This window comes from Sinocyclocheilus grahami, unplaced genomic scaffold (genome assembly GCF_001515645.1).
Source record: "Sinocyclocheilus grahami isolate Dianchi unplaced genomic scaffold, SAMN03320097.WGS_v1.1 scaffold5.1, whole genome shotgun sequence".
Classification (NCBI taxonomy): Eukaryota; Metazoa; Chordata; class Actinopteri; order Cypriniformes; family Cyprinidae; genus Sinocyclocheilus; species Sinocyclocheilus grahami.
The window spans coordinates 3,667,898-3,688,081 of record NW_015505184.1 but is presented as its reverse complement, the minus strand read 5'-3'; the positions used below and the strand labels follow the sequence as shown (position 1 = coordinate 3,688,081).

Sequence of the window (20,184 nt, the reverse complement as noted above, 5' to 3'; positions counted from 1 at the left end):
CTCCCTTTGTTTCCCCATAGTTTGATTTGTCGGGGGCGCCCCGCCACAATATCAAAACTGACTGCCACAAATAGATTTTCCAAAAGGCTTTGACTTATGGCGTTGAATAAACGTAACCACTGCATGTTTCAAAATCAGAACCCGGCACGGGTGTTTTTATATCACTGCATCTCTGAAGGAAACCGACTGTCTTAAGAAAATGTTTGATGTAATTTTCAGTTCATCTCGCATGGAAGCATTGCTTTGTGTACAGCCGTTACCGGGGAAACCTCTATCTCTGCCACACTAAAAGCACTTCCTGCTGGCACAGAATGAATTTGCACATACACACACACACACACATACAGTCATGGCCAAAAGTTTTGGCAGTGACATAAATTTTGTGTTTTGCAAAGTTTGCAGCTTAAGCTGTTGTGGTGTTCATTCACATTGTTTCTAGATTATTGTATAAAGTGATCAGATGCATTTTAAATAATTGCTAAAAGCTTCATTAGCCAAAAAAATTAACTTTTCACAAAAAAACTAATTTCACTGTTTTTTGATCCTGACACAAAATGACCAGCTAACATTAATTGACTAATCATATCAGCAGCACATGTGAAAGTGTGAATGAGTACTAGTCAGGTGAAATCACTATCATAATAATTAGATTATAAGAGCAGACTGATTGCTATAAAAGGAGGGAAGAAGTGCTTCCAATCATTGTGTTCTTGTTAGCAATGGTTAACCTCCAAAGAAACACGTGCAGCCATCATCGCTTTGCATCAAAATGGCCTCACATGCAAGGAAATTGCTACAAAGAATATTGCACCTGAAAGAACCATTTACCGGATCATCAAGAACTTCAAGGAGAGAGGTTCGACTGCAGTGAAGAAGTCTTCAGGACGTCCCAGAGTGTCCAGCAAGTGCCAGGACCGTCTCCTCCTGAGGAGTCAGCTACGGAATCGTGTCACCAGCAGTGCAGAGCTTGCTCAAGAATGGCAGCAGGTTGGTGTGAGAGCATTTGCACACACAGTGAAGCCAAGACTTTTGGACAATGGCCTGGTGTCAAGAAGAGCAGCAAAGAAGCCACTTCTCTCCAAGGAAAACGTCAAGAACAGACTGTTCAGGAAGTACAAGGATTGGACAGCAGAAGACTGGTGCAAAGTTTTTTTTCTCTGATGAAGCTCCCTTCCGACTGTTTGGGACATCTGGAAAATCGATTGTTCGGTGAAGGTAAGGTGAACGCTACCATGAGTCCTGTGTTGTGCCAACGGTGAAGCATTCTGAGACCATCCATGTGTGGGGTTGCTTTTAACCAAGGAAGTGGGCTCTCTCATAATTCTGCCCAAAAACACTGCCATGAATAAAGACTGGTATCAAAACGTCCTGCAAGATCTACTTCCAATAATCCATGAGCAATTTGGTGATGATCCGTGCATTTTCCAGCATGAAGGAGCACCATGTCACAAAGCAAGAGTGATAAAGAAGTGGCTCGAAGATCATTACATTGAAATTTTGGATCCGTGGCCAGGCAACTCCCCGGATCTCAATCCCATAGAGAACCTGTTGTCAGTCCTCAAAAGGCAAGTGGACAAGCAGAAGCCCACAAATTGTGATCAACTCCGAGAACTAATAAGGCAAGAATAGATTGCCATCAGTCAAGATTTGGTCCAGAAGCTAATATCCAGCATGCCAGAGCGAATTGCAGAGGTTATGAAGAACAACGTTCAACACTGTAAATATTGACTCATATTTTTTTTGCCAATAAAAGCCTTTAAACTTATATGCTTATCATTGTTTTTCAGTATACCATAGAAACATGTGGGAAAATAATCTACAAATACTGAAGCAGCAAACTTTGCAAAACAAAAAAATTGTCACTGCCAAAACTTTTGGCCATGACTGTACATGCTCTCAACCAAACTAACATTACTAGCGAATCAGAATTTTTTGCTCTTATAAACACGAGACGTGCATAATAGTATCCAATTGCGGAGTCGCAGCCCTGTTTATTGGTTGAAGTGTGACACGTTGAAAAAGCTGCGAGGCGCAATGTTTAAAGATGTCCATCCAGCACATATTTACATAGAAAAACTAATTAAAAAGCAGTGGAGTTTTGTAAACAGCTCAGAGTAATCATGTCGTCTCCATGAGAACAATATGATTGCCAGAACAAATTTACCAGGATTTTTTGAAAAGGTCCTGTTCACACATGATCTCTTAATGGTAACTTGCCGGTAATTTACCAGTAAAGACTGTATGTGTGAAGCCCCTGCTAAACTCTTCCTCTGCATATGCTGTGAATTTGAATTGCTTAATGTTCATCTGGGAAAACTGTGCATTATCTCACTAGATTTGCAACGCAAATCATTTATAAACCTTTGCCAACACCGGAGAATACATCAACCTGTTTCTAAATATGCCATTTATTGTACATCGCAATTTCAAAATAAAAGTTTCTGCATGTGGCCAAATATTAAAATTTAATAAATTTAAAGGGGTCATATGATGTTGCTAAAAAGAACATTATTTTGTGTATTTGGTGTAATGAAATGTGTTTATGCGGTTTAAAGTTCAAAAAATGTTCCACATACTGTACATTATTGTTTCTCCTCTATGCCCCCCTTTCTGAAACGCGTCGATTTTTACAAAGCTCACCAGTCTGAAAAGCGAGGTGTGCTCTGATTGGCCAGCTATCCAGTGCATTGTGATTGGCCGAATACCTCAACCGTGTGACGGAAATGTTACGGCCCTTACCATACTGTGATGCCGTGTCCCGGAGCGACAAGACAAAAACATTAAAACCCATTATAAATGAGGCATTTGTTGCATCCAGTGGGGACATAATTATGGATTATAATGACTTATACTGTCTTTTTACGGGTTGCGTTGCATCGCGCCGCGTAAACATAAAACCATGTCTGCATTTGTGATCGGAGAAATGACAAATAAGCGCTACTCTACACTGCTCAAAACTCGCGTTTGAATCATCAGTGGCAAATCCTTTAAATTAAAACTAATTTACAGTCTGTGAGTCAGAACAGCCAGCATTGAAGACTACTCTCCCAGGATCAGGAAACAGTCCTCCATAAAATGCGCTGCACACAATTTAATATTTGGGTTGAACTGTTCTGGAACAGTGTTGTAAATACAACTTAACCACTGATTTCTAGTCGTGTCCTCTTTTGGAAGACCAAACAAAGTAGTTTCGCTTTCACAACGAAACACATGGCGGGCAAAGTAGTTTCGCTTTCACAATGAAACACACAGCGCCTTCACGACATGGCGGTGGCGGCGGCTGCAACAATACTACAGCAAGAATAAAAGTTACGCCGCCTTTCTTTGCGTGAACATTTGGGCGGCGTTATGCAAATCTTCCCACATCCTGACGTAGACATGTGGGGGCGTGTTAGAACGAGTCTCTGCAGGTATTTGTTATAATACATAATGTACTTAAGTTAAGGTTATGTTCATATTATGTATAGGCATATTACATTATGTATTTTAACAGTGTTGTTCAATAAAACCATGTAATTACTTGGTTTTGATATTTTATTTAAGCCAATTATTATTGCTTCATTAGTTTATAAATAGTCATACTAAAGCCTGGTTTTCACTTAGGTCTGTTTGTGTTACTAAAAAATATTTACTCAATTGTCAAAATAATCAGTAGATTACTTGATTACCAAAATAATCATTAGTTACAGCCCAAGATTAGTTAAAACATTTCAAAATACAACTGCATTGTTTTACTTTGTAATATTTTTTGTAAAACTTTGACATTTTGTCATTGAAATTTTTTTTTAAATAGTATTAAAATATTGTCTCATTCTAGTGAACCAAGTACAGTGGGGAAAAAAAGTATTTAGTCAGCCACCAATTGTGCAAGTTCTCCCACTTAAAAAGATGAGAGAGGCCTGTAATTTTCATCATAGGTATACCTCAACTATGAGAGACAAAATGAGAAAAAAAAATCCAGAAAATCACATTGTAGGATTTTTAAAGAATTTATTTGCAAATTATGGTCGAAAATAAGTATTTGGTCAATAACAAAATTTCATCTCAATACTTTGTTATATACACTTTGTTGGCAATGACAGAGGTCAAACATTTTCTGTAAGTCTTCACAAGGTTTTCACACACGGTTGCTGGTATTTTGGCCCATTCCTCAAGAGCAGTAATGTTTTGGGGCTGTCGCTGGGTATATGTGCAGTGTAGCATTCTTAGAATAGAAGTGAGAACATAGCGCTACCCCAGATTTAGATGCTGATGTGTTTGTTCTTGCTGCCTCCACTTATATCCCAGATGGATCCAAAGCTCAGGCCCTCATTCCCAGATATAGTAAAGAGGCTGGAAGAAATCCAGAAAAAGCTGAAAGCTGATGAATCCGAGAGGGAGAGAATGCTACTAACCGCCGGAGAGGTGGAGAAAAAACCCTTGCCTAAAGGTGTGTTTATTCACACACACGCACAAACATGTTTATTTCACTCCCAGTATTGATTTGTCCAACTATGTTCATTGTTCATTGTTCATTCACTATTTCTGGCACTAAACCAAAAGCTTTGATGTGCTTTGAACACATCTTTGATGTGAGTTGCTTTGACAGAGAGCTAGTACATCCTGTCGTCCCTGAGGCTTTGCTCATACCATCCAGCACTCACTTTCCATGTAATACCGCAGGGCCAATGAGTTCTAAGAACAAGGAGACTGGAAAACAAACGGGATTGGAGACCGTAACGCTATCTTGTCTATGAGCTTTATGGATTGGATGTTCTTTCCTTGTGAGAATTACTTTTAATGCACAGCTTTTACTTTCTTCTTCTCTTCTTCGCAATCTCACAGCCCAGTTTCCGTTTAGTGCTAATTCATATCCTGAACAAACAAGGAATAAGTCACAAAACAATGTGTGGCTAGAAGAGATTAGCGCCTCATTGAGCCTCATGCTTCAGATACACTACCATTCAAACGCCTGGTGTCAGAAAGATATTAACACTTTTATTCAGCCAAGAAGCATTAAATTGACGGTAAACTACAAAATCTTTTTTTTCTAATTAGTATATCAAATTTCTACGACATTGATATATTTTTATTAACAATATAGGATGAGGCAATACCATTTATATTGATATACAGTAGTTTGATGCATGTTGTACTCACCATGTAGAATTTTAAACCTACAGGTAAGTGTATTTTTATGATAGCAATAACTGTAAAGTGACTATTACAATGGAGTAAATCAAATATAGGCTAATATAATTACAGTGTTTGCATGAGTGTTCCTTGTACCAATTAACATTTCACCTGTTCTTTTGTTTTTATATTTTATTTATTTTTAATGATGTGATTTTAACCCCTGCTTTGAAAAAGTGTTTTCTTTTTAGACTGTAATGTTATGTTAGAATGTAATGTGATTTTTAACCCATTTTTGAACGTAATTTAATAGCATGTCCTAGGTGGTTTCATTCACTATATTTGTTTCATAGCCTCTAGTATACACTTTTTAAAATTCTTTATTTACATTTAGGATGTGAAAAAAAGTCTAATAAATACAGAAACAAAGATAGCTTTTTTTTCCTGTTTGTGTGTGTGTGTCCATATCGCTCATTTTTATTTTTTATTTTTTTTGGGTTTTTTACTTGCTATTCATCAAAGAATTCTGAAAAAAATAAGAAATCTTATTTGAACATTTAAAGGAACACTCCACTATTTTTGAAAATAGCCTCATTTTCCAACTCCCCTAGAGTTAAACGGTTGAGTTTTACCGTTTCCGAATCCATTCAGCCGCTCTCCGGGTCTGGCGGTAGCCCTTTTAGCTTAGCTTAGCATAGATCATTGAATCTGATTAGACCGTTAGCATCTCGCTCAAAAATGACCAAAGAGTTTCGATATGTTTCCTATTTAAAACTTGACTCTTCTGTAGTTACATCGTGTACTAAGACTGACGGAAAATGAAAAGTTGCGATTTTCTAGGCTGATATGGCTAGGAACTATACTCTCATTCTGGCGTAATAATCAAGGAACTTTGCTGCCGTACCATGGGTTCAGCAGGCGCAATGATATTATGCAGCGCCTGAAAATAGTCCCCAGCTAGGTAACTTCCAATAAGCCTATTTTCAGGGGATGCGTAATATCATTGCACCTGCTGCAGCAAAAAGTTCCTTGATTATTATGCCGGAATGAGAGTATAGTTCCTAGCCATATCAGCCTAGAAAATCGCAACTTTTCATTTTCCGTCAGTCTTAGTACACGATGTAACTACAGAAGAATCAAGTTTTAAATAGGAAACATATCGAAACTCTTTGGTCATTTTTGAGCGAGATGCTAACGGTCTAATCAGATTCAATGATCTAAGCTAAAAGTGCTACCGCCAGACCCGGAGATCGGCTGAATGGATTCGAAAACGGTAAAACTCAACCGTTTAACTCTAGGGGAGTTGGAAAATGAGCCTATTTTCAAAAATAGTGGAGTGTTCCTTTAAATCAGCATGTTTGCATGATTTCTGAAGGATCGTGTGGCACTGAAGACTGGAGTAATGACTGCAGGAAATAATCAATTTAGTACATTACAGGACTAAATTATGTATACCATAATAACATTTTATATATATATATATATATATATATATATATATATAAATATATATATATATATATATATATAAATAAATTAAAATATAAAACTGTTATAAATTGATAAAATTTCTATACCCAAAACTTTTAACCTGCCAACCTTGTAATGCTCAGTTTCTGAAGTGTTTAAATGCATATAGGCATGTTTTGCACTTCATGTACTGTATTTTTTCTTTTCTTTTTCTCAGTGCTGTGTGCTTTTGAGTTTTGGGATGTTAAACATGATTAAGGGCTTTGCCTTCCGCATATTCAAATGAATATTAGATTTTGTCACCCCCTAGTGTTCAAGATAATTATTTCAGGCTTAAAAGTGTCAAGTGTCAATAGTCAATACTATTTGGTGACTAGCAAAAATATTGTTTTTAAACAGGTTTTCGGAACATTTCTTGCATCTATCATTGATCAACACACTCCAAACTCACTTCATTGGTTGAGCCAGTGTTGTTATATCAGGCTCTGGTCAATATGCTCAGACTAACACAGCAATGTTTTGATAGTGCTACAGTGTTTACACTTGTCAAGTGAATTAATAAATATCAGTATATTAGGTCATGCATTTGGTATAATCATAACATCTGTTCTTACAGTATTTATTAATATACAATACCATTCCAAAGGTTTGGGGTCGATAAGATTTTTTTTCCATGTTTTTGAAAAGTCTCTTATGCTCACCAGGCTTTATTTATTTGATCAAAAATACAGTAAAAACAGTAATATCGTAAAATGTTGTTACAATTTAAAATAACTCTATTCTAATATATTTTAAAATGTAATTTATTCCTGTGATGGTAAAGCTTAATGTTCAGCATCATCACTCCAGTCTTCAGTGTGACTTCAGAAATCATTCTAATATGCTGATTTGCTGCTTAAGAAACATTACTTATTATCAATATTGAAAACAGTTGTCGTTTTCATATTTTTGTGGAAACGGTTTGTACTATTTTCTGGTAAGAACAGAGAACTGCGTTTATTTGCACTAAAATCTAGGGCAACAATCATAATCACGATTATTTTGGTCAATATTGTAATCACGATTATATAACACAATTATGAGGGGGCCATATGACCAAAACGTTATATGAGTGATTTATTTAAAGCTAGTGATACATATCAAATATATATTTCCTGTAAATAAGGTTGATATGACATCTACATTGTAGAGACCAGCGAAATTTCACATTTCTCAATACCACAGCAGAGTATTAGGCAGCTAGCCTATTAGTAACAAATAATAAACAAACAAAAAGTCCTCAAAATTATTGAAAACAATTAAACTGTCAGTAATAAAAAAGCAAAGGACAAATACAATAGAATAAAAAGGTACAAATGAAACAAACTGTGCTTTAATCTTTTCTTTTCTTTTTTATGCAAGTCTCAAGCAGTTTACAGCCTACTACAGAAATTAAATGTAAAATAAAACGGCATAGTCTTCACTGTAGGAATGAAACTGCCTTTGTTTTTAATAAAGCTACAAAAGTCCTTCAGTCAAGAGCAGTGAGTGATTTTGAATTTGTCTTTTGTTGTTTGATTAATATTAAGCACACAGTCGCAGCAGGAATATTAGCCCACTGTCACTTTAAGAGCCGCACGGATCCAATGTACTGTTACACGCGTATTTTCATTCTCAACTCTTTACATTCATTAATTACATGACCGACGAAGGTATACATGAATAATCACTTAGCGCCGCATTTTAACACATTTTTGCTCCGTCTCTGAGCGCATATATCTTCCTGAGGAGCAGCGCAAGTTCTCTTTCACGCTTTTAAAAACATGAATAAATATACTTATATAAATCAAGCACGTCCCATTCTGCAAAAGTCACGTTACCTGATTTGACTGATTTGCACGTGAAATTGGGCTTTTATGGAGGAACGAACGCGCAGCGCTGGATAAGGGGGCGGAATGGGGCGCAATAATCGTTTTATCTCGATTATTGTATTTTCATAATCGTTGGAGGCCGAAATCGAAACTGTTTTTCGATTAATTGCACAGCCCTACTAAAATCTTTTGTATCATTTGAAATGTCACTGTTGATCAATTTAATGCATCCTTGCTGAATAAAAGTATTAATTTGAGTAAACAATAATAATAATGACTGACCCCAAACTTTGGAATGGTAGTGAAGGTTAATTTATATTGAGCTAAAATGTATTAGTATATAAATGACTATTAACAATGAACAATACTTGTAAAGCATTTATTAATCTCAGTTCGATAATGTTACCCAATGTGCCTAATGCCTCTCTTATTGGTGTTCTAGGTCCAGGTGAAAAGGGTATAAAGAGGTTAAATCCTCTTGTTTTTCAGGATGACAAGATTCCACCCAAGTCCCCCCGTCCACGTCGAAACATCTGGCTTTCCCGTAGCCAGTCTGACATTTTCTCTCGTAAGCCTGCTCGCAAAGTGAACGTCCAGGACCCTTACTACAACCCAGGACCTAGGGGCTTCATACACGGGCAACCGAAAGTCAACCCTTTCAGTGCCAGAGAGGACTTAAAAGGTGGCAAGATCAAGTTTTACGACATGCCCAGCAAGTCTGTCTTCTCGCTCATGTTTGATTTGCATTCACCTCACGGCAGTCAAAGCTCATACCAGCCTCATCCCAACATCAGCATGGGAGCCTCCGGAAACAACTGCACCCCATCCTGGCCGGAGACCTGGCAGCTGCCAGGTCGCCAGTGCCACTCACTCCCCGTCTCTCCCAAGCTGCCCCACTCGGATGTCTTCTTCTCATCTCACCCCACGTCCAAAAGCGAGGCTGGACAGCCCGGCGGTGAAAGCAAGCAAAAAGCATTGAGCAGCAGGGCTAAGAAGTACGCTGTTACCGAGATCCCTCCGTACAAACCGCGAGCTGAAAGACAGGAGGAAGTGGGAGCTGCAGAGGACTGGTCGTCTCTGGTACCCTCTGAAGGAGGAGAAGCGGAGGCCATGGACTGCTCCAGCAGCAGAGGAAGCTCTGCAGACAATAAGGACACAATCCTCAGCCAGATACAGAACAGAAGCCTCAGTGGTTTATGCGAGGACATGGAGGCTGAAGACCAGGATGGCTTGATGATCTCCAACAAGAACTCGCTCACGCTGAGCATGTCTGTGGAGCCACAGGAACTCTGTCCATATTTTTTGAAAATTTCATTTCCTTCTTTTGGTTCATAAAAGCAAAAAGTTGAGCCAACGTCAGGAAACGTGATGTATGTGCGTTCATTCGGAGCGGTGATTAGCTGCCGTCAGTTTTCTGAGCTTTTTTTCCAGTGTTATTCATGAGAATGAACTCTTATTGCGGAGAACTCAAATCTCATGAAAGAGCTTCGGGCTGTCAGTTCATTTCTGTAAACACGACCGTAACAATATTTAGGCTAATAGGCGATGTAAGGCGTGGAGCGCGCATGAGAGAGCCGTTTCTGGATCTAACAACTCTTGATGCGCGGATTATAGTTCATATCTGGACCGGAGCAAGCGTGTTTAATGTTTATGTGAACATATTTAATATTCTCTCGTGCTCCGAACATGAACGAGCACCGTATATGCGCACATATCATGTCTTCTTCAAATAAAAGATGCGCAAATACAGCTGTGCAAATGATCATGAACGCGATGAGGCGACAGATTAGTGTGATCCACCGCAAACAATGATCTATAGACCGAATAGATCTTACCGGTTCAATAATACTCACTTTATCATTACCCTTATAATAAGAAATGCCTTGAGCATATTGTTTGTTGAAGTCAAATCCGTGTTGTACAAGGAACTGCACTGACTGAGGTTCAATGATGTATTCCTCTGAACAAAGCAAGGTCAGATTGTAAACCTGGACCAGGTATGTGCTGTCCGCCTAGAAACATGAACAAGAATCAATGAAATGTCCATTTAAATAATTGTATAAGAATATAAAATAAATGTTCATGTTCGAGACTTACTTTGTTGTCAAGCTTTTTATAACAAGCAAAGCCCAATGAAAGTATGGACAGTGTGCGAGCTGCATGGCATATGGCTTTGTACCTGTCTTCAATGGATCTTGAAAGGAAAGAAAAAAAGTAAAACAGAAAAACATTACCACTCCTCCAGTCCTTTAGGACACTGGGTAAGAATATTTTACTCCCACAACTCACTCAGCTAGAAGAGCTTTCCTTGATCCAAGACCACTCAGTTCCTACAAGAGGCCGCATATATGAATTACTGTTCTATTTCAAGAATTTTACACTTGAATTTTCACATTCGGTTGAGATTCTAAATACAGAATGTGCTTTTTCTTACCGTATCAATGGCGATGAATGAAGATGTTTTAACGGCTATCACCATTGCTGCCCACAACTCTTTAAAGTTGTTTCCCTGTACATCTATAACGGGGACTATCATTGAGGATGACATTATATAAATTCACCAGATAAACTAACATCTGCTAAACACAGCGATTTTCAGCGCTCTAAGTCACCGCTGTTATTTATCAGTATAACAAAATGATTTTGCTGTCAACGCAGATACTGTAGATATGCTGAAAATGTCATTTCGGAGAGCAAAACAAATTATAACCAAAATTGTCTATAATATTGTCTAGTTTTCACGTCGTTCCGGCTACTCCTATATTTACTCCTTAAACGTCGTAAATTGTCGTAAATCTGTTTTCGCTCGTGTATGTAACATGTGAGTTTGTAAACATCCGGCTGGAGTTTCTTCTGTTTTACGAAGATTGGCATAAGGCGCGTTTCCGTCACCTACTGGACTGGAGTGTGAAGTGCATATGAAAATATAATAAATTACCTAAATAATATGAATTACTTTAAAAAGGACTTGACAGATTAAGAAAATAAATAAATAAAAAGTAAAATAAAATTATATATATATATATATATGTATGTGTGTGTGTGTGTATATATATATATATATATATAAGAGTTCAGATACAAAAGCCTCTAAGTGCTGTCTGAAATTTCATCTAAAATGAGCATTTTTATCAGGCTCCTATATTTATGTTCATTTATTTCACTTTAATGGCATTGAAAAGGACCTATATATTGACATTAAAGTACAATTACTGAACCTAAACATGGGAGCCTGACAAAAATGCTAATTTTAGAGGAAAGTTCAGATAGTACTTAAGAGGCTTTTGCATCTGAACTCTTCATATATATATATATATATATATATATTTATTTATTCTGTATTGTTGTTGTTTTGTTCTGTCTCTTACATCCTTTGGACTGTTGCGTAGTTTTTGTTTTGTATTTAACTGTTGTTACTGAACTAAATCCTACTGAACCAAAAAAAATACTAATAATCAGGCCAGCTGAAAAATTAAATGTAATCCGACATGAATCTAGACTTGAATGAGGAACGTGTGGTAAAAGCTAATTTAAACTATTGTTTTGCATCGTTCATGAAAATAATAATAATAATAAAAATGTTAACATTATTTATCCCTTTGTCACAATTTGTGCCAAATGTAAACGAATTTTATGCAGGCATATCTAAAGTCAACTCGCAGATAATACGTCATCAAGTAGCCTACCGACGGTACCGACGCCATTGACGCCATTTTGGCTCAAACAAACTCTACATTTCACTTACTAGTAAAACATATTCGTCTTAAGAAATCGCATTTTATACTCAATGCATTAAAGAGGCCGACCGTAAACTCACTGCGTGCGTCTGCTAAAATAACTGCCGTATCTTTCTCTAAATTGTAAAGTATTTTTAATAATACACCTGCTAAATCCTCTGCTAGCAGTACGTGCCACCGTTGTTGTGCCCAGATGATAAGTTAAACATTTGGCGAATGTAAATAAAAATGGGTGGATGCTCCGCTCCAAACTGCTCGAACTCTACAACTATTGGAAAGCAGCTCTTTCGCTTTCCGAAAGACCCCGTGCGCATGAGAAAGTGGCTTGTAAACTGTCGGCGTGATTTTGTACCGACTCCCTGCTCCAGACTGTGCCAGGCAAGTGAAAAGCATGCGAGTATTAAATTCTGCAAAAGACAACAATGAAGTCATTCTTCTGGCTTCCTTTTGGTGTAATCGTATATGTGTACTTTTGACACAAAGCTTCATTTCCATGACTTGCAGGACCACTTTGAAGAAAGCCAGTTTGAGGAGATCGCCAGATCACCAGCAGGGGGAAGGAAACTCAAACCCAACGCAATCCCCACACTGTTCAATGTACCCGACCCTCCCTCTCCTGTCACCCCTCAAGTAGTGTTACCTGTTAAAAATGAGCCAGGTAAAGTTATTAGTACGGAGCCTCAAGGGGACAAGGTGATGGAAAAATATAAGAAGGGAGGAACGTTTATATTTCAATGCTTTTAGTTTTTTTCCCCTCCCATGTTGTTTCCCCCAATCCCCTACTCTGTATATGTGACGCTGGAACACAAAACCAGTCATGAGGGTCAATTTTGGAAATTGAGATTAATCTGAAAGCTAAATAAATAAGCTTTCCATTGATGCATGGTTTAAGATATGACGGTATTTGGCTGAGATAAATCTGGAATATGAGAGTGCCAAAAAATCAAAATATTGAGGAAAATCGCCTTTAAAGTTGTCCAAATTAAGTCCTTAGCAATGGCCTATTACTAATCAACAATTAAGTTTTGATATATAATTACGGTAGGAAATGTACAAAATATCTTCATGGAACATGATCTTTACTTAATATCCTAATGATTTTTGGCATAAAAGAAAAATCGATAATTTTGACCCATGCAGTGTATTGGTGCTATTGCTACAAATATACCTGTTTGATTTATGACTGGTTTTGTGGTCCAGGGTCACAATAATTCACTGAAAACTTAGCATTTAAAAAAAAAGCATTATGTGCTACTGTATTTATTTGTGTATGTTTGGAAACTTACTTATATGAAGGCATCTATGACTAAATACAAAAAAATAAAAAGTATTATTATTTGTGATCCTCGTGCCATTCCAAACCATTTTGCTAGGTTTTCTATGAAAGTTTAACCCTTAAATGAATAAATCAGGTCTTTAGTGAACCAGGACGTCATCCTCCCTCATTCCTTTTTAATGTTAGACCTCCACCTTCTTAGTATTCCTCAAAGTATTCATTATCAATAAAATGACAAGGGGGGAAAAAATTATAATAATTTGTAAAAGAATGTCTATTTTCTGTTACATTTTTTTTTTGGTAAAAATTTCATAGGGTCGCTAGTGACCAGCGATGTGTAATAGTGTAAAGTATATTTTTTTCTGTCCAACAGTATTAAATATCCAACATCTCAATAGGTGTAAATCACCTTTTAGACATCCATCCATGTTAGTTACGCATTCAAGCGTTAAACAGTTATTTTCTGTACAAATCATTGTCATTAAGAGCAATGATGAACATTTTGGAGATGAACAGTCCCTTTAAGGTCACTTTGTGAGCTGCAAATGAACATATTATATTGTTAATGTAGTGGAAAAGGACTTGAACATGGGGGACCATGGATATGCCCGCCGACAGCCACCTGTGGATTCAGAGGAGGATGGGGTTCAGAGGACAGACGAGGAGCAACCCTGTTCTCTCTGCCAACATTATAAAACCAAACTGGAGCAGCAACAGCAACACACAGTCAGACTACAGAGAGAGGTAACATTCATTCTAATAAATCATAATAGATTGTACATATTAGCGATTGAAAGCACATTTTATCATTTCTTTGTTACACAGGCAGAGGAGATGAAGAAACGTCTTTACAAACTGAGTAAAATCGAGAAGGGGCTACAGCTGTTCCTGTTTGAGGATCAGATACGCGCCCTAACGTTGGCCAAGCGTTCTCGGAGGGCAGTGTGGTCCCATGATACTTTACTGACAGCCCGTAAAATCCGCTGCGCAGTGGGGGTTAAAGGATACGAGTACCTAAGGGAACTGGGCTACCCTTTACCTTCTTACAGGACGCTTTGCAATCGGCTGGAGCCCAAAATGATGGTGACCACGAGTATGCAGGACGAACTGGCGGAGCTCGGCCTGGGCATCATAACAGCTTGTGACAGTCCAGAGGGCAACGTGACGAGTGATGAACGACTGATTGGAGTCATGACCTGAGACACTGTTTGTGTAAGAAACTGCACTGATGCTTGACTGTTAAATCAGCCAAAGGCAAAGCTACGGCAGGACTCACAGAGGATGTTTGTTTGCTGGGTAAAGTTATTTTGGGTTGTTGTTGTTGCATTTGGAAACCATTTGCAGAAATACCACAACAGTCTGGAGATGATTCACTATTAGGGTTGCAAAAAAGGTGAAAACTTTCCAGTAAATTTCTTAAATATTCCAGAAATTTTGGAAACTTATCAGGATTTTTTGGAATATTCCAGGGATTTTTGGAAAGTTTCTGGAAATTTACCAGAAAGTGTCCACCCCTTTGCAACCCTATTCACTATTATGTGTTTTCTTTAAAGCTGCAGTCCGTAACTTTTTTTGGTTAAAAATGATCCCAAATCGATATTTGAGCAAGTACATAACCAGCCAGTGTTCAAAACTATCGCCTTACTCTAGCCCGATTCACACCGGTTAGTTTATAATAATGTTTTCTAATTTGAGTGGTACGAGTAGGTTTTCACGGGAAATTCGAGCATGCTGCTGCGTCATTACGTCATGTCTGTAAACATAAAGAAGTTGTCCCAAGAAGTTGAATAGCCTTTTCTCACAGCAGCCAGAATAATTAAATGTCAAAAAAATCACATTTTGATGGTGGATTGTAATCCAGAAAGGATTATATGAAACATGTGAATGAAATTAAATTATATTCCAGTTTTAAATGTGCTTCTGATTACAGATAGCCTGGGATTTCACACAATTTGTATTTTAAAGAAAACCAGTTCAAAGGGAGCATAGTTTGATTTTAGGGTTAAAATAATTTATTGGTATAAAATTAGAATGGTATTACAATTAGAGATTAGACTGTGCAGACATTGAAATCTACACACACACTATACTCATAGTCACGCAATTCTGATTAATGCTCTGAGAATAAAGTATATCAATAATAACAATTTGCACGGTTTGATGTGATATGAGCTAATCGATCATTAGATTAAATCACCATTGGTAGCGCAATTTATTTTAATTATTTTTTCCTCGGTTGGTCAGAACAAACGTGGCAGACTTGTTACTTGTTCAGATGACAATATACGGTGAAAATTCTTATTTGGTCATGTATTCCAAGACGAAGGCTAGAATCTGTGATTACTAAGTATAGGATTCACACCGGTGCGGTGACTGACTGTCACACACAGCCTACTCCTCAAAACATTAGAATCATCCACGCTGGAGCTGTGCCAGAATACAACCCAGGCAAGGAAGATAATTCCGCACACAGCTGCAATTCCAGGTTTTCAAACAGAGATGGCGACTGCAGCTTTAACAAAAATACATATTTTGGTCTTGCTGCATCTGGCTGTGTAGTTGGAAACACTTGATGCAAGTATTGCACCTGTTACCTATTTTAAGAAAATTGAGGTAAACTGTCGGTGGAGTAATTTCAGCTGTTCGCAGAATCATAAGAATGTACCCTGAAAACCAAATGTTATCACTCTAAACTTGACTTTTGCTACTGAGACAAAGATATTAGAAAGTTTTTGCTTGTTTCTGTGAGAGGAAGTTGACAAATGGGACTTGGTAAATGTCACTATTTTAAAGTGGTATATTGGTAGTGGTGTGGTTTTAAAGTGGTGTAAATCTGGTGCACGAGGTTAGTAGCCAAAAAGATAGCACATAATTATAGAGCCACCATGCAAATGATTCATTCAGTTGCCAAACTGAAGGGAACTGTTCTGAATGATAAACTTCTCTTTCTGCAAACCAGAGTTTCTGGTTTTATATTATGTTTTTTGTGTTCATGTTTGCCACCCCTGTCTGTACAGTTTTATTTCAACAGCTGTTTGATGGATCCCTTGTCAACTGTTTGTTTTAAAGGCATAGTTCACCCAAAAATAAACTTTTTTTTTTTTTTACTCAACCACATGTTGTTCAAAACCTGTAGGATTGACTTTCTTCTGAGGAACACAAAACAATGTTGGGAACCAACGGTTTTTGTTGGCTTTAACATTTTTTATGGTAAAAATGTTTACGGAAATGTTCAAAAAACATTAATAGGGATATTTGAGGAACATTTAGGGTTAAACCAGTTTAATTAAATAAAAAAAGATTAATTAAAAGAGAAAAAACACTGGATGTTTAGTACTGGGGGGACCAGTTAACTTTTGTGTTGGTGTTCTGTTGGAGTGTACTGAAGGTTGTTACTCCATGGATTAAAGTGTGTACTTTGGCCCAATCATTTCAAGGATAAAACACTGTTGTTTGCAAAACTAAAATCAATTCCTCTGCCTATGGGATGGTGTAAGATCTTTCAAGAATGTTTTGTTGAGAGTAAATCTCAGATTGTTAACTTTGGTGTATTTACAGCAAGGCCAGACAAAAGAAAAATCGTTTAAATCTACTTTATTTTTTCATTTATTTTAGCATGTGGTGCACATCCGAGACCCCTGGTCCTGTGAAAGTTCCTGTGGTTGTTAAGGGAAAGGAATGAGCTGACAAGTACAGTCACATAGATTTTAATATCTATGATGAATTACTTTTCAACAAACCTATAATTGGAAAACACTGGTCACTGAGGGATCCATTGCATCATTTCAACAGGAAAGTAAATTTACAGATGCACTTGTTTTTCACATGATGTGATCACTGAATGATTAGCTCAAGCAAACAGTAACAAAAACTGCCAGGGAGAAAGAAAATCTAATAAAATGTGCATGAACCGGCCCCAAGATTTTAAAGTCACTTCAGTATTTGCAGATCAATTTGTTTAAATCTTTTTCCAAATGTCAACTCCATATCCAGAATGTCAATCAAAGCATTGCAGCAGTGTTAAAACAGCATTTTGACACTTTAAATGTAGATTCAAAACATATCTAATCCAAGAATGTTTGTTGCATGGTTACTTGCATGCTTTATACCTCTCTTAAGTCTTTTTATGTAAAAGGGCATACAGAAGCTTTAATCATTTGTATATTTAGTGAGCTGATGTAAAATATTATTACCCCATGGCAAGGTATGACAAAATTTGTTTCATGTTAAAAAAAAAAAAAACTCCCTAAAATCTTGTTCAGTTTGTTATCAGTCAGTGTGTTTATCTTGTATTCATATTTATTTTGGATCACTCACTTTGTAGTACACCAGTCCCCGATCCCATCTTTTACTGGTTTGTTTAGGGGGAGGTTTGTCCAGATTGAGACCTTTAAAAGTGTGGACCAGACAACTTCTTTATTTTTGACCCAGAGGAGGCCAAGGGACAGAGCTTGAGGTTTGTGCAAATCATGCCAGTTTTGCCTTTTTGTTAATGCGTGTATAGGATAAAATGAATGTAAAACTAACTAACGAAACATCAAAGTAATTGATTGTGTAGTACTTTAGTTTGATGAGCTGGTGGTTTTTGTTCGCAGCTATTGCGGAGGGTGAAGTTCAGCAGGCATGATGCAGGCTCTCTGGGCTCTGTGGTTGTCTGCTTTTACAGCTCTGCATTGCGCTTCACCACTGTTTTTGGAGAAGGAAAGCACTGGCTCCAGAATCTGTAAGCCTGCTCCGAAGTGGGAGATCGATGGCGAGATTCCGATGAAGGACCTTCTAGGAAATGTAGTTGTTGTGGCTCTTCTTAAAGCGAGCTGACGGTTCTGTCTCACGCAGGCTGCCAGGTGAGAGATCTTGTGCTGTGTAATTTACTGGCTTATTCTTTAAAGTGATGCCTTTCCTAGTTAGAGATTTTTACAGTCAATATTTAACAAACAAGAAACTGTAATTATAAAGAGCTATTAGAAAGAGACAATACTGATATTTCTACACTTTTTAATGGGAGAGTTCACCCATAAAATGACAGTTTTATTCACTAGGGTAACACTTACTCGCCCTCATGTCGTTCCAAACCTGTATGATTGTCATTCTTATGTTGAAGGTATTTTGAAGAATGCTGGTAATCAAACAGACTTCCTACTATGGAAGTTAATGGGGATCAACAACTGTTTGGTTCTTCAAAATATCTTCTTTTGTGTTCAACATAAGAAAGAAACATACACAGGTTTGGAACAACATGAGGGTGAGTAAATGATGACAAAATGTTCATTTTTGGGTGAACTATACCTTTAAATTTGTTTACTACTATATATAACATTTAAAATTGCCTACTATACAAAATTGTAACAGGTTTAACATTTAAAGATTTTTGCCAACTGACGAAAGTAACAAAACAATAACACACAGTGCAGAAAATTGTGACTTTTACTTATGTTTCATTCTAAAAAGGATAAGGCCATTATGAATTTTTTGTTTTTGATTAATGGGATAGTTAAAAAGAATTAACTTTTTATGTATTTAAAGAATAAAGACAAAATAATAGCCTTTATTTGCATTTATTTATATACAAGTTTTAGTATTTAGTAATCATACAAATTAAAGTATATAAACATTATCAAATTAATAAGAATATATAATAAAAATACTATGTATGTGAGGGACAGAAATGACAGCCAATTTGTATAATGACCCTCCTTATTTAAAGTGACTGTTTTTATTTCTAGTAGAATTTCAGGGTTTGTGCTGCTGTGTACTAATGATCTCGGTAAACGGCTCAGTCAGTTAAATCTGCTTGTGTTCTCTTCCTTTTGTTTCGGAAGGTTGGGAGACCTGAGTAATTTGCAGGTTACGTTATAAAACTAGGCCTAAAAACAGATTAGCGATCATAATTTAAATTTTTACCCAGTTACTCCTTTAGTTACACCCGTTTCAACGAACTCTCTCGCTGTTCTCAAATGCAACCGGTGGATGGCGCTGTTTGGGCATTACTGAATGAACATCAAGCGCAATGGTAAGGCATTTACGCTTAAAATAGCCAACAGTTTCTCAAATATTGATAGACTGATTAAAATAGGCTACTTTAGGGCTTGTTTTAGTTTATTTGTTTGCTTGTTTCTTATTTTCTTTTTACAATATGTCCATACATTAACAAACACCGGGTCTCTTTCATTATTAATCGCTCAGGTGTCTGTGTCCTCGTCGACATGGCAAAGGTTTCAGATATTTCTTTCACCAATGGGTCCTAGAAAACGGAGGTATTTTTCCTATGGGATGATATTAGACTGTAAATGAATAATAGATGCACGCACAATTATCCATGCACTGCATACATTTTATGTATCTTATTAATCACAAACAAATGCCTTTCAATTTGAGTCTGTGGAATTCGGGATTAAATGATTGTGCAGCGATTTGTACAAATACAGACATGTTTGCGAATAAAAATGTGCTGTTCTGCATTCATTTATCATAAATTGCTCAAGCAAAAAGGAATCCGTGCATATGTGGATCAGGTGACACGCGTGCATTAATTGATGTCTAGTTCGAGTCGATCTTGTTCGGTTCATTTGAATTTTGAGACTTCATTTTGCATTTGTGGATCAGGTGACACGCGTGCATTCATTCACTTCTCTTCTGAGTCAATTCTATTTGATTCATTTGAATTTTGAGACTTTCCTTCCGCCCTTTTAGCCTTGCCCAATCCACACACACACACACAGCTCGCGATCCACGCGCAGCT

At 37.2% G+C, this 20,184-nt stretch overlaps 2 protein-coding genes and 1 long non-coding RNA gene across 3 annotated transcripts in view; all 3 read left to right on the top strand.

The window, feature by feature from the left end:
• LOC107585988 (dual specificity testis-specific protein kinase 2-like) overlaps positions 1 to 9,767 on the top strand; it is a 28,744-nt gene extending 18,977 nt beyond the window's left edge. Inside the window, exons 10-11 of the mRNA XM_016273197.1 lie at positions 4,288 to 4,429; positions 8,875 to 9,767. Coding sequence (XP_016128683.1) covers positions 4,288 to 4,429; positions 8,875 to 9,767 — 1,035 coding nt within the window. The remainder of the gene's footprint in view (positions 1 to 4,287; positions 4,430 to 8,874) is intronic.
• Positions 9,768 to 12,270: 2,503 nt separating this feature from the next.
• On the top strand, positions 12,271 to 14,796 carry LOC107586484 (52 kDa repressor of the inhibitor of the protein kinase-like). Its single transcript, XM_016273865.1, has 4 exons — positions 12,271 to 12,547; positions 12,674 to 12,827; positions 14,017 to 14,189; positions 14,271 to 14,796. The coding sequence occupies exons 1-4, from the start codon at positions 12,398 to 12,400 to the stop codon at positions 14,643 to 14,645; spliced, it is 852 nt and encodes a 283-aa protein (XP_016129351.1). The 5' UTR covers positions 12,271 to 12,397; the 3' UTR covers positions 14,646 to 14,796.
• Positions 14,797 to 17,800: 3,004 nt separating this feature from the next.
• LOC107586480 (uncharacterized) lies at positions 17,801 to 19,280 on the top strand. The gene is made up of 3 exons (XR_001609369.1): positions 17,801 to 17,901; positions 18,041 to 18,289; positions 19,265 to 19,280. It is a non-coding gene; the product is annotated as an uncharacterized lncRNA (long non-coding RNA).
• Positions 19,281 to 20,184: the final 904 nt, after the last annotated feature.